The sequence below is a fragment of the Amblyraja radiata genome, chromosome 17, assembly GCF_010909765.2.
Source record: "Amblyraja radiata isolate CabotCenter1 chromosome 17, sAmbRad1.1.pri, whole genome shotgun sequence".
Lineage (NCBI taxonomy): Eukaryota > Metazoa > Chordata > Chondrichthyes > Rajiformes > Rajidae > Amblyraja > Amblyraja radiata.
The window spans coordinates 33,069,032-33,082,838 of NC_045972.1; the positions used below are offsets into that span (position 1 = coordinate 33,069,032).

The 13,807-nt window shown below is 44.1% G+C and overlaps 1 protein-coding gene across 1 annotated transcript in view; it reads right to left on the reverse strand.

Annotated features, from left to right (window-relative positions):
- Positions 1-11,517, reverse strand: part of LOC116982695 (endonuclease/exonuclease/phosphatase family domain-containing protein 1-like) — a 42,235-nt gene extending 30,718 nt beyond the window's left edge. The window contains exons 1-2 of the mRNA XM_033036060.1: positions 11,351-11,517; positions 1,349-2,280 (exon numbers count right to left, since the gene is read on the reverse strand). Coding sequence (XP_032891951.1) covers positions 1,349-2,268 — 920 coding nt within the window. The 5' untranslated portion in view covers positions 2,269-2,280; positions 11,351-11,517. The remainder of the gene's footprint in view (positions 1-1,348; positions 2,281-11,350) is intronic.
- Between the last annotated feature and the right edge of the window lie 2,290 nt (positions 11,518-13,807).

Consider the following 13,807-nt stretch of genomic DNA (forward strand, 5'->3'; position numbering starts at 1 on the left):
GTCTCCTTTTTCTTGACCAGAGCCTCACATTCTCTTGTTATTCAGGGTTTTGCTTTATGGAAGATATCTTAGAATATTTCTCATGATTACATAAATAATTTGCACTTGAAAAGAGAAATATAATTTCAAGTCATGGGTGATGATTTATACTCTATACAGACGAGTGTAATAAAATGAAGGAGGACATGAATACATCTGCATAATTGAAAGCCATGTTTGGAATTAAACTGCAGTGCAGCCAAATGCTAGGTAATACACTTTGGCGAAGGCTCACGTGGAACATAAACACAGGTGTGGACATACGGTACTGAACGCGCTTTTTCTGTGCTTTAATAGGGTGATTTCACGAAAGGTCACTGGGTCATAGGTCTTCACGCACGGAGCCGCAAAATCCAACTGGGGTACAAACGTCACTTCCAGTACGTTATTGATGCTAGAAACGCGTACTTTCAAACCTGTTAAAAACCGCGAAAACGGTTAGTTTTTGCGCTGTAAATAACTGTGCCAGTCGGGATGACCGTGAGACACAGTTATCCTGCTTTAGAGTTCTAAAGATTAAGGAAAATGAAGGTAAAGAGAAGAGAGAGCTGAAGGGAAAATAACAGCGGAAGTTGTTGGCCGTGCAGATATAAAGATAGAAAATATCGGGAATTATCGCGTTTGCTCGCTGCATTTCATCAAAACATCAATAATGCCTTAGTTTTGATGAAATGCAGCGAGCAAACGCGATAATTCCCGATATTTTCTATCTTTATATCTGCACGGCCAACAACTTCCGCTGTTATTTTCCCTTCAGCTCTCTCTTCTCTTTACCTTCATTTTCCTTAATCTTTAGAACTCTAAAGCAGGATAACTGTGTCTCACGGTCATCCCGACTGGCACAGTTATTTACAGCGCAAAAACTAACCGTTTTCGCGGTTTTTAACAGGTTTGAAAGTACGCGTTGCTAGCATCGATAACATGTACTGGAAGTGACGTTTGTACCCCAGTTGGATTTTGCGGCTCCGTGCGTGAAGACCTATGACCCAGTGACCTTTCGTGAAATCACCCTATACACAATAGACTTTGTGGAACTGCTTTCTGTATACCAGACTCATAAGAATCGATTTGAGATAGGATAATGAATTATTTTGGCTTAAGATCAAACACTCCTTACGGCACTCGTCAGTTGCGGTTGGCAGTAAGAAGTCTGCAAACCATAAAAATTAGAGTTGTCTGTTTTTAGTGATTTGTTGCTAAAAGGGTTCAATGGATGTACAGATGGAGAGAAGCATAAACAGCGCCATGAGCCTTATGGGTTTCAGGTCGCATGATGCTAGTTCAACGATTGAGTGAAGTGATTACAAACCCCTGCTCAAGTAGGGTCATGCAGATGACTTCCCTCACTCCAGGATTGTTGACCTTGTCCAAGTTGAGGCGTTGCAGGTTCCATGTGGCGACACGAATGACCCTCCTGCCGTCGAGGCAGTCGGTGAAGGTTGAATGTAGAGCATCCAGCGAGGGGGTGCGAGGCCGGATCCCCGTTTTCAGGCTCAGGTCCTGCAGGCTGCAGAAAGGGAGGGCGCCGGCCCGCTGCGCGGATAAGGTGGCCTTCGGCATGGCAGCGCTGAGTCGGGAGCTGATGGGCGTCAGGGAGAAGGCTTCGTCACCCGTCACCCGCAGCAGGTCGTTGGCGTGCCGGTAGGGCCGGTGGAGGACGATGCGGTGAGCCAGGTCCTCGGACACCCCCAGCAAGGCGGTGAGCTGCTTCTCCGAGGCCAGGTTGATGTTAAGTGTGGCGCAGGAGAGCAGGTCGTAGCTGGAGAGGTTCTCCACGGAGCGAGAGAGCCCTCGTTGGCTCACACCGACCTCGGGCTTCCCCTGCTGAGGCTTGGTAGCTCCCACATAAACCTCGGGCCTCGTCTGCTGCGGGCCTGCGGCCCCGACACCGACCTCAGGCCCCGCCTGCAGCGTCTCGACGGCCCCCACGCAGACCTCGGGTCTCATCTGCTGCAGCCTGGCGGCACCCACCCCTGTCACCAGAGCCACGTCCTCGATCTTGCGGAAGCCCCCGATCTTGTCCCGGTACAACACGATGTTGTGAGCCAACAACCGGTTGATGCCCGGCAGGGTCATCAGCTCCTCCTCGATTGCCGTGTTGATGTTGACCTGGTGCCCGGGCTGGCTGCCCGCATGGCTGGCCGGCCGCTCTTTCAGTCGCTTCTTCCCCTTCGGATACCGGGCCCCTGGGTCGCGCTGCGGCCGGTGACAGCTCAAAGGGTAGCCCATTGTTTAACCTTCCTGAGAAAATTCAAGTACATAGTAATTAGGACTTTCATTTTGCTGTCTAAAGCTGCTCTTTATAGTCAATTCATTAGTACGGTTCAGGAAGGTTGATGAAGGTTAATTTATCTGAAAACTTAGCTCCATTTCTCTCTTCATATATGGTGCCTGGCCTGTTGAACATTCCCTACATTTTTGTTCTTTAAAATAAAACGTTTAAGCACCTACAGTGTGTTGTTTTACATGAAAGAACAATCTTAATGGCACTGGAGTAGTCTTGTTCCATTTTCGCCAGGCAATAAAATTGGGAATTACAGAAAGACACTGATTGTAAATGAGCTGATTTATTCTGTAGGTAATTTTCTCAATCCTACTCAATTAGTCACATGGAGGGGATGTATATTGCCTTGGTGCTAACATATTTCATCATGGTGACATAGTGGTGCTGCCTCACAGCGCCAGAAATCCAGGTTCGATTCTGACCTCAGGTGTGGAGTTGGCATGTTCTCCCAATAACTACTTGGATTTTCTCCGGGTGCTCTATTCCTCCCACAACCCCAAAACGTGTGGCCCTGTAGGTTACACTCTGGCCTCTGTAAATTATCCTCAGTGTGCAGGGAGCGGATGAGAAAGTGGGATAACGTGGAACTAGTGTGATCAGATGGTCAGTGTGGACCGAAGGGCCCGTTTCCATGCTGTGTCTCTAAACTAAACTATTGAGTATGACACTTGAATGTATGGACATGAGATTATTTGAAGAATATTTAGGTCAGCACAGTGGTAGACTTGTTGCCTTATAGCGCCAGAGATCCAGGTTCAATCTGGACTACGGGTCGACTACATTCCAAAATGTACCGGGTTTGTAGGTTAATTGGCTTCGGTAAATATTCCGCAGTGTGTAGGATAGTGCTAGTGTACAGGGTGATTGCTGGCCGGCACGGACTTGGTGGGATAAAGGGCATGTTTCCATAATGCATCCCTAAAGTCTAACGTAAAGTCTAAGGATAAAGAAGGCCATTTGGCCCAATGAGTCTGTGCTATTTCTTAGAGCAATCCCATTTCTTAGAGCAATCCCATTCCCCCACATATTTCCCTCTATTCTATCTCACATATGTTTGCAGATGATACGAAATTAGGTGGAAGGGTAGGTAGTGTAGAGAAAGCAGTAGGACTTGGACAGGTTGGGAGAGTGGGTAGAGAAGTGGCAGATAGAATATAGTGTAGCAAAGTGTGGAGTCATGCATTTTGGTAACAGGAATAAAGGCATTGACTATTTTCTAAATGGGGAGAGAATCCAGAAATCAGATGTGCAAAGGGACTTGAGAGTGCTGGTGCAGGATTCCCAAAACGTTAATCTGCAAATCGAATCGGTAGTAAAGAAAACAAACTCAATGCTAGCATTTATTTCAAGAGGGCTTGTATAAAAAGCAGGGAGGCTCTATAAGGCACTGGTAAGACTGCATTTGGAATATTGTGAGCAATTTTGGGTACCATATCTGAGGAAGGATGTGCAGGCTCTGGAGAGAATCCAGAGGAGGTTTACAAGAATGATCCCAAGGATAAGTAGGTGAACCCATGATGAGCGTTTGTTTGCACTGGGCCTGTACTCGCTGAAGCTTAGAAGAATGAGGGTGGATAGATAGATTTTTGATTTTTGATTAGTACAGGTGTCCGAGGTTATGGGGAGAAGGCAGGAGAATGGTGTTAGAGGGAGAGATAGATCGGCCATGATTGAATGGCGGAGTAGACTTGATGGGCCGAATGGCCTACTTCTACTCCTATCACTTACGGCCTTATGACATATCTTTAGGATGTGGAGGAAAACCATACAGTCACATGGAGAACATGTAAACTCCACACTGGCAGCACTGGAGGTCGGGATCAAACCTGGATTACTGGAGCTTTGAGGTAGCTTATTACCCGTTGCATCATTGTGGCACAGGTAGTGCAGACAAAATAAGGTAAGGAATCATTTGATCTTGTCTCAATCATTATTCCCAAAAGATTGTATAGTTTCCCATCCATCTCATGGATTTAACTTGTTCTTACAAACATACACATTAGGAGCAGGAGTAGGCCATTTGGTGCTGGTAGTCGGTTTTTGTATTCAATTACATCATGATTGATTTGATTGTAACCTCAAATTTGTATTCCCGCCTATCCTCCCTTGCTTAACAAGAATCTATCCACCTCTGCCTTAAAAACAACAGAAATGTTTCTTCCACTTCCCTTTGAGGAAGAAAGTACCAAACACTCACTGCTTTCAGCGAGAGAGAAAAATCACATCACCCGTCTTAAATGGGCAACAATTTATTTTTAGATAATAACCCTTAGTTCTAGATTCTTCTAAAATAAAACATCTGTTTCGCATGCAACTGCTCTGGACCCCTCAGGGTTTTCACTGTGGTATAAAAGTCCCATAAAATAAAAACAATTTTGAAATAAGTTTATTAACATCAGTATTGATACCTTAAACAGAGAAATTTATTTTTAGGCATTTACCATACTTAAAATACAGAGGAGGTACTAAGTGAGAGCCGGAATTTAAACATTGGACTGTTCTGACACGCCCTCCATTGAAGTGAATTATGTTGTTGGTGCCATAATCTTCTTTACAAGTTTGAGCCATCATGCCTTGTTCTACTGCCCCAACTGATTCAATACCTTATAGCGGATAATCTTCAGCTTTCTACTAAGGGTCTCACCATTCAATAGCAATTAGGGAAATATGTACCTTCTCATAAGTTTCCCTTTGAAAAAAATCAGAATCATTCACTAAAATTATCCTGTTCAAAAAGGTTGACATCCAATGCCATGGTAGAATATCCCAGGAACTTCCATCTCATTCAACTGTGATGTAATTTTCTTAGATTCAAACCACAACAAAACTTTTATTTATGTGCCTCGACCCGAAACGTCGCCCATTCCTTCTCTCCATAGATGCTGCCTCACCCGCTGAGTTACTCCAGCATTTTGTGTCTACCTTTTTTTTTTTATAGAGCTCCTATAACACAACCAAATGTCCCAAACACTACACAAGAGCACAATCCTACAAAATTAGATAGCGAGCCATATAATTTGGTATTAGTGCAGATGATCAGAGGTTGGTTGTAAGTAATGGCTTAAACAAAGGATTAGAGGAGAGGTGGATTGATTTAACAAGGGAATCCCAGAACTTAGAACAGAGATAACTGAAGGTGCAGTAGTGGAGTTCTAACATTTTGTAAAGACCTAGAATCAAGAATTGGAGGAATAGCAATTTTCGGGAGGATTGTCGGATGAAGGTTTTTAATGGATGTGGGAGGGTGTAATCCTCTGAAGACAAAAATACAATACAATACAATACAATTCAATTTATTGTCATTTGGACCCCTTGAGGTCCAAACGAAATGCCGTTTCTGCAGCCATACATTACAAACAAATAGACCCAAGACACAACATAATTTACATAAACATCCATCACATTGCTGTGATGGAAGGCCAAAAAAACTTATCTCTCCACTGCACCCTCCCCCCCCCCCCCCCCCCCCCCCAAAAAAAAACAAAAAATGGTTAGAGAAATGGATGAGCTGAGCCATCTGTTGCTGGCCCCGGTTTGTTCTGGCCTTTTTATCGCCTTCAGTTTCCCCCACCTCTACTTTCAAACTGAAAGTCACCTATTCTTTGTCACCAGAGTTGCTGCCCAGCCTGTTGAATTACTCTCGCACTTTGTGTCTATCTTTGGTGTAAACCAGTATCTGCGGTTCCTTCCTACACAGGGGTGGAATTAGAGTCAGTTGCAAAGACTGAATTGGTCAGTCTTGGTTCTGATGCTTTTCTCTTTTGTTTAACGTAGATTCTGCACCTGCCAAGTGCTTCCAGCATTTTTAGTTTTTATTTCAGATTTCAAAACTCTGGTTTTTTTTTAATTTTCCAACTCTAGTAATGATGTGGATATGTATCAGAAGTTCATCTCATGTTCAAATACGACACCCAATTTATGAACAGCCTGATTCAAGTTTGGACAATTACCAGAGAGGGAGACAGATTCAATAGCCAGAAAACAGAATTGATGATAGGGAATAAAGACAATGGGATTATTTTGTCCAATATTTAATTGGTACTATTAAAAGGTGTATGACTTGTTGCTTAAGAGCTTTTTGTGCAGATCGAGTCAAAAACAACTCATCGGATTCAGGCAGGACTCCTTCATTCTCTCAGATCCTACAGAAAGTGTACAGATTGATTAGCTGGGAGGTAGTGCACTCAGCCTACCGAATTCACTCCGACAAAAAAAAACACATCTTATGATCCCGTGAACCCTATGATCTTTCCATGTCACAACACCAATCCACTCCCCAACTTATTTTGCAGCACAATCTTTACTCTCTGCAATAGAGTAAACTCAAGGACCAATCGTTTACGTGCAGCCTTCTCACAGACATATTCAGCTTGTGCTTGGCAGAGATTACTGTTATGTGAAGTCTTATACAGAATTGGCCTGACTTTGGTATGCAGCCCTGCTTTAATGCTCCTTTTAAGGTATGATATATTTTCAAAGCCAGTGCCTTAAGAATTTGTCTATATTTTCTTGCAGTTTGTACACGGGACGATTTACAGCAATTAAGAAATGATATATAATGTTATAAAGGAAGTGAAAATCAAGTCACAAGCGAATGATACAATGTAAGGATCTCTAATTAAAAAATGAACACAATAGCCACTGTTATTATAGCTCTCCTGGTGCATTTATTAATTGAATTCCTGAAACTAGCACGTCAATAATCTAAATGTTAATGTTTTTTTTGGATCTGTGGCTTTCATTCTGTTAGTTACTGTGTCACATTCAGGATTTGTTAACAATTCTTTAGGACCTTCATCCCAGACTGCCTTGCACAACAGTCATTAGAATACAAATGAGCTCTAAGAAATAGGGTTGTAGGATATTGATCTCGCAAGCAGAGGTCATTTTCCCCAAAGGACCTCCCTTTTATAGAAACATAGAAAATATGTGCAGGGGTAGGCCATTCAGTCCTACGAGCCTGTGCCACCATTCAATATGATCATGGCTGATCATCCAAAACCCAGTTCCTGCTTTCTCCCCATATCCCTTGATTCCGTTAGCCCAAAGAGCTATATCTAACTCTCTTGAAAACACCCGATGAATTGACCTCCACTGCCTTTTGTGACAGAGTATTTCACAGATTCACAACTCTCTGGGTGAAATGTTTACTGGTTCTGGACTCCCCCAGCATCTAGCCTATCCAATCCCTTAAGAATTTTATATGTTTCTATAAGATCCCCCGTCATCCTAAATTCCAGTGAAAATGAGCCCAGTCGATCCATTCTTTCATCATATGTCAGTCCTGCCATCCCCGGAATTAACCTGGTGAACCTATGCTGCACTCTTTCAATAGCACGAATGTCCTTCCTCAAATTAGGAGACCAAAACTCCACACAATATTCCAGCTGTGGTCTCACCAAGGCTCTGTACAACTACAATAGGACCTCTTTGTAGATGTAGCTAGTTGGGTTAACTCTTGCCTATTTCCATAATACATCTTAAGAAAACTATAATTTTCAGATAGTGGTGAAGCTGGGCTGGTAATGAGTCAAACAGTCACTATAGCTATATTTATGCTGCAGTTATGTGGTGGTCAGTCTGAATTGAGAATATATTTTTTTTTAAAGCAAGTTGGACCACCAATTAGCTACTAAAAACGGGTGAACCCCCAAAATAAAGCAAGTGACTGGAGAGAAACCATGGATATCTCTCACTCGCGTTCCTGCAGATGCACCATCTCCAGTGGGTTAACAAATTCTTTGCACCTGTGCAAAGTACTGCAAATGCCAGAAGTGCAAGGTAAAGGGCCTGTCCCACTTACGTGTCCTTGGCACGCAAATTACGCGACCTCGTTGTCGCATTGAGGAGCACGGGCATCGTGTGGCCGCGTGGGGCCGGTCCCACTGAGAAGTGCGGAGGGGTATGTAGTTGTGCGCGACATCGCGCGGGGCTCTGAAATTTTTGCAGCGAACGAAATCTTCGCGCACCAACGGCCTATCGCGTAACTGACGGCCAAAGTGGGACAGGCCCAAGATCCTGGTGCGACGCAACGTCTCACCTTCAACAGCAGCAAGCAAACGATCGCCGAACTCAGCCTGGGGCTCACGGCCGTTGCAGTCGGGATCCGCCCCCACTTCGACTCCCAGAGCGGGGCCAAGAAAATTGAAGCTAGACAAAAAATGCTGGAGTAACTCAGCGGGACCGGCAGCATCTCTGGAGAGAAGCAATGGGTGACGATTCGGGTCAAGACCCTTCTTTCAGACTGAAGAAGAGTCTCGACACGAAACGTCACCCATTCCTTCTCTCCAGAGATGCTGCCGGTCCCACTGAGTTACTCCTGCATTTTGTGTCTATCTTCAAATGACATCATGCGCTCCAGACGGCTGTGCGGTCAAATGAAATCACGCACAACCTTCGCGGTACCGTCGCGCCTCAACGCGACCATGAGGTCACGTAATTAGCGTGCCAAGGACACGCAAGTGGGACAGGGGCTTAAGAATGTTATTGCTGTTCCTCTCTCCACAAATATTACTCAAAGCTCATAACCTAGGTGCTCCCGGCACTTATAGTGATCCAAGAGCACAAAGGGTGCAATGGATTGGGAAGAAGCTATTAGAGGCAGTCCTTTTATTTATAATGGCACTTGCCACAGTAAGAAGTAACCAGCTGGACTGAGAAATAGATTCAAAGATGTGGTCAAAGCCTCTTTGAAAAGACAATCCATCCTCACTGCCTCCTGGCAATTTCTGGCGCATGACCAAAAGGAAAAGGAGAATTCAGGATGGCATTGTGAGCCTTGAGTGCACGTATCAGGGGCACAGAGAAGCAAGGAGCATGTGGTGTGCAACTCTTCACAAATATCAAGTATACAAGTTGCAAACAAATATAGTACAAAGCTCATCTCCAAACCTGTGGAACTTGGAGTCAGCACTCACCTCTACAACTGGATCCTCGATTTCCTGACAACTGACCACCAGCAGTGAGGATATGTGACAAATAATCTTCTATGATAATTCCCAACCCTGGTGCCCCACAAGGATGTGTTCTGCGCTGTCAAATATAAATACAACTCAATTTGCAAATTCACAGATGACACCACTGTAGAGGGCCGGATATCAAATAATGACGAGACAGAGTACAGGGAGGAGATTGAGAACCTCGTTACCTGGTGCCAAGACAACAACTTTTCCCTCAATGTCAGAAAGACAAAGGAGGTTGTGATCAACTTCAGGAAGCAAAGCAGTACACATTACATTAACAGCGCTGAAATAGAGCTTCAAGATCTGTGGAGTAAATATCACCAGCGACTTGTCCTGGACCACCCATATCGAAGCAACAGCCAAGAATGCACACCAACGCCTCTACTTCCTTAGAAGGCATGAGATGATGTTTGGCATGTCCCCAACAACTCTCACCAATTTCTACAGATAAACCATAAAAGCATTCTATCACGATGAATCACAGCATGGTTTGGGAACAACTTCATCCAAGTCTGCTGGAAATTGCAGTGAATTGTGGACGCAGCCCAGACCATCGCGCAAACTAACCACCCTTCCATTAACTCCATCTACACTTCACGTTTTCTCGGCAAGGCCACTAACATCAAGGACGGGTCTCACTCTGGACATTCCCTCTTCTCCCCTCTCCCAACAGGCAAGAGGTACAGAAGTGTGAAAATGCATGCCTTCAGATTCAGGCAACTGAGCCATCCTACCAACAACTAGATAGAGGTCGTGACCTACCACCTACCCCATTGGGAACCCTCAGATTATTTTTCTTCGGACTTTACTCGACTTTATCTTGCACTAAACCTCATTCCCTTTATCCTGTATCTGTACACTGGAAGGCTTGATTGTGATTATGTATAACCTTTCCGCTAAATGAATAGCACACAACAAAAAAGCTTTTCACTGTACCCCAGTGCACATGACAATGAATTAAACTACACTAAACAATGCATGGTACAAAGGCATATTAAAGCAGTGCCACATACGAGACTCACTCACTTCTGTTTATGGCACCATGTGACAGTACCTGTTGGTCACATGAACCATTTGTGGAACATTGGCTTCAGTCATCTTAGAATTTACAAACAAATGGAAGCAACTCATGCTTGATCCAAGGGACTGCTTAGGAGGATTAATGCTAGTGTCCTGTTGTACAGATAAAGGCTCCATAATACAGTGCTGGCTGAGACTTGCACGTAATTGAACAATGTCAAAAGAGGAGTGAAGAGTCACAGTTCAGCTGTATTTTCCAGTGTATAAAATCTCCCGGAATGTCCCTGTCAGTCCCCACCTTTGTTTATCATGGGAGCAGGTGGCACCACACCTCCTAGTAATTTAGAGACATTGGCCGCTTATTCACAGTATAGAACAGGGTGGAAATATCACTTGGAGAAAATTGAAGTGAAGTCTGTTGAGGTTACTCATTCCTTCCTTTGGATCCTGTATCCTCTCTGTGCCAGGAAGTCACAATGGCAGACTGTGATTTCATTGCTAAACACTTTTGAATGGAATTTAAAAAAAGGCAAATTCAGCCAAAGTAAACTTTCATTCACACCCTCACTCCTAATATTAAATAAAATAATACCAGGCATCTCTGCCAGAGCCAGAGTAGAAAGCTGGGACAATACCAGTTTGTCAACACTCTTAAGAACAGATAAGGTCTAGTTATAATCCTTCATCTAATATAGAGGTTGCTTTTCGCTTTTAAATGAATACCATTTTGTATTTTAAGGCTGATTTCCATATCCTTCAACAAACTCAAAATTGTGCCAGACACCCGCCTGTTCTGAACTGTCAGATCTGGTATATTTGAAGGAAGGCGAGGGGTGACGATACGGTTCTGGATCAATTGGGTCCAGATGATTGATTCAAACCGAAACAAAATCCGACAGAAGACTGAAAAGAGAAATTTAACGTGTTGTACTCCATAACTTAATCGAGAGTTGAAACAATTTCTCTGCTGCATTATCCCGAGCCACACTAGTTTACATATACTAGGTTACAAAAAGTATTTGAGTGTAATTAATGTAAAAGTTACCTGTATGGTCTTGATAAAAACTACAGTTTCTAAGTTTCTTGAGCACAATGATCTGGTTGCAACCTTTTGCAGGAAGAATCTATATTGTGCCCGCACGCTGACACATTTGCGTAAATACTTTGTTGCAGGTTGACGGACCAGATATCAATCCTTAATAACTTTGAGAGTATCACTGTTTAGGATAGGCTCACGCAGAGAGGTACCGCCTTGGGTCAAACAGCATCTGAGAGAGGCGTGTCATGCAAATCACCAACTTGATGTTTAATATTTGAGGACTGCCCATTAAAGCTATACTTCTCTTTCATCGCCAGGGTTCTATTTCGATCAGAGGCTTTCCCCCCCCAAAGTCCTAATTGTCTGATCGTGTGAAGCATGCCTTTCAAAAAACAAAAAATGCAGTTGCAAAATATTTAAATATACACAAAAAAAACCACTGGAATTTTTCAGGAGAATCAGGCAGCAACCGCTGAGGGAAATAAGACAGATAATATTTCCGGCCGTTAACTATCATTAGGATTGATCATCAACGTGAAGCATTAGCAAAAAAAAAACGGTCTGTTGGAGGAACTCAGGGGGCCAGGCAATGTCTGTGACAGACGACGTTCGGGTCTTCCAGTACTGCCTGACCCGTTGAATATTTCCAGCATTTCTTGTTTGTCTTGCCCCAATTTCATGAGGTGGATTTGATGTCTACCGTGGGTGTGCGGTGGTTCATGGGTTGATTCAGACTCCATCTGGAGCACTAATTGCTCAGAAATGATACATTAGACTGGGTGGGGCGGGGAGGGGCAGTGAGATTCTTCAAATCGACACCACAGCTTTGTTCGTAAAATTGTATTTACTTGAGTTTGCTATGTTGAGAAGCGACATAATCACGTTCTACAGAGTACCAGGGGTGTTTGTTTGCAATTAGAGTCAGTGATTCAATTAGAACTCCGGACTGACTGCCTGTTAGAGCTTCCGGCGTAAGAGGATGAGACCCTCAAGCTCACTATGTTCGTGCCAAACAAGACGCAAAATTAAACTAATCTCTTCTCTTGCAAATGATCACAATCCCTCCCTTCTATCTATTACATGCCTTCCTGAAAGCCTCTTCAGTGCCACAATAGTGTCTGTTTTTACTATCACCCCAAGGAAATTCCAGACACCCACCACTCGCTGCAGAAAAAAATCTTGCCCCTCATATCCTTAAACATTCCCCCATTCACGTTAAGGCTATGCCCTTTAATATTTGACAGTTTCACGCTGGGAGCAAGGGTCCTGACTATCTATGTCTCTCATAAATTTATAACATTTAATCAGGTCTCCTCTCAGCCTCTGACACTAAAGAAAACCAAGCAAGTCTGTCCAACCTCTCCTTATAACTAATACTCTCTAATCCTGACTGGTTAAACTCTTCTACAACCTCTCATGCCATCTAAGATTCCCTTAGCTTTCCATCCTTGTCTCTCCCACCTTATTGGAATAAATGGTGCTGAACTCTAATCAACTGGTCTTTAAATGACTTTCACACATTACCCATTAACATCTGCTCCCGATTTACTCTCCCTAGTTCCTGCCTAATAATATGGAAATTCCATATCCCAATTTTGTACTTTTTCCAAGACCAGATTTATCCTTTTTCATAACTATTTTAAAACTGAAGGAGTTGTGATCACTGTTCCCCAAAAGCTCTCCCACTGAAACACTGGCCAATCTTGTTTCCCAATGCAAGGTCCAATATGACTCTGTTTGAATATCCTCATGCTGTTTCAATAAACCCTCTAGGATGCACGTAAAGACAATTCTGTCCATTCTAAGCCTTTTGCACTAAAAAAGCCCCAGTCAATATTGAGGAAGTTAAAGTCACTCAATACAATAAGTAACACTGTTCCGGCTCTGGAACTCTTCATTCAGAACTGCCGCCGTGACGTCAACCGCCTCAACTTCTCCACTCCCCTGTCTCACTCTAATCTTTCCCCCTCTGAACGCACTGCCATCGAATCACTCCGCAAAAACCCAGATTGGGTCATCAAACCAGCCGACAAGGGAGGTGCCATGGTAGTCTGGCACGCCGATCTCTACAAAGCTGAGGCCACGCGCCAACTCTCGGACACCTCCTCCTACTTACCCTTGGACCATGACCCCACTGACGAGCACCAGGCCACCATTTCTAGCACCATCACCGACTTCATCAATTCCCACGCCCTACCTGACCAAGCCTCCAACCTCATCGTTCCCCAGCCCCGCACGGCCCGTTTTTACCTTCTCCCCAAAATCCACAAACCCGGCTCTCCCGGCAGACCCATTGTCTCTGCGTGTTCGTGCCCCACCGAACTCATCTCCACATACCTTGACTCCATCCTATCCCCCTTGGTCAAATCCCTCCCCACCTATGTTCTAGACACCTCAGACACTCTCCGCCGCCTCCACGCATTCCACTCTCTGGGCCCTCACCCCCTCATCTTCACCATGGAT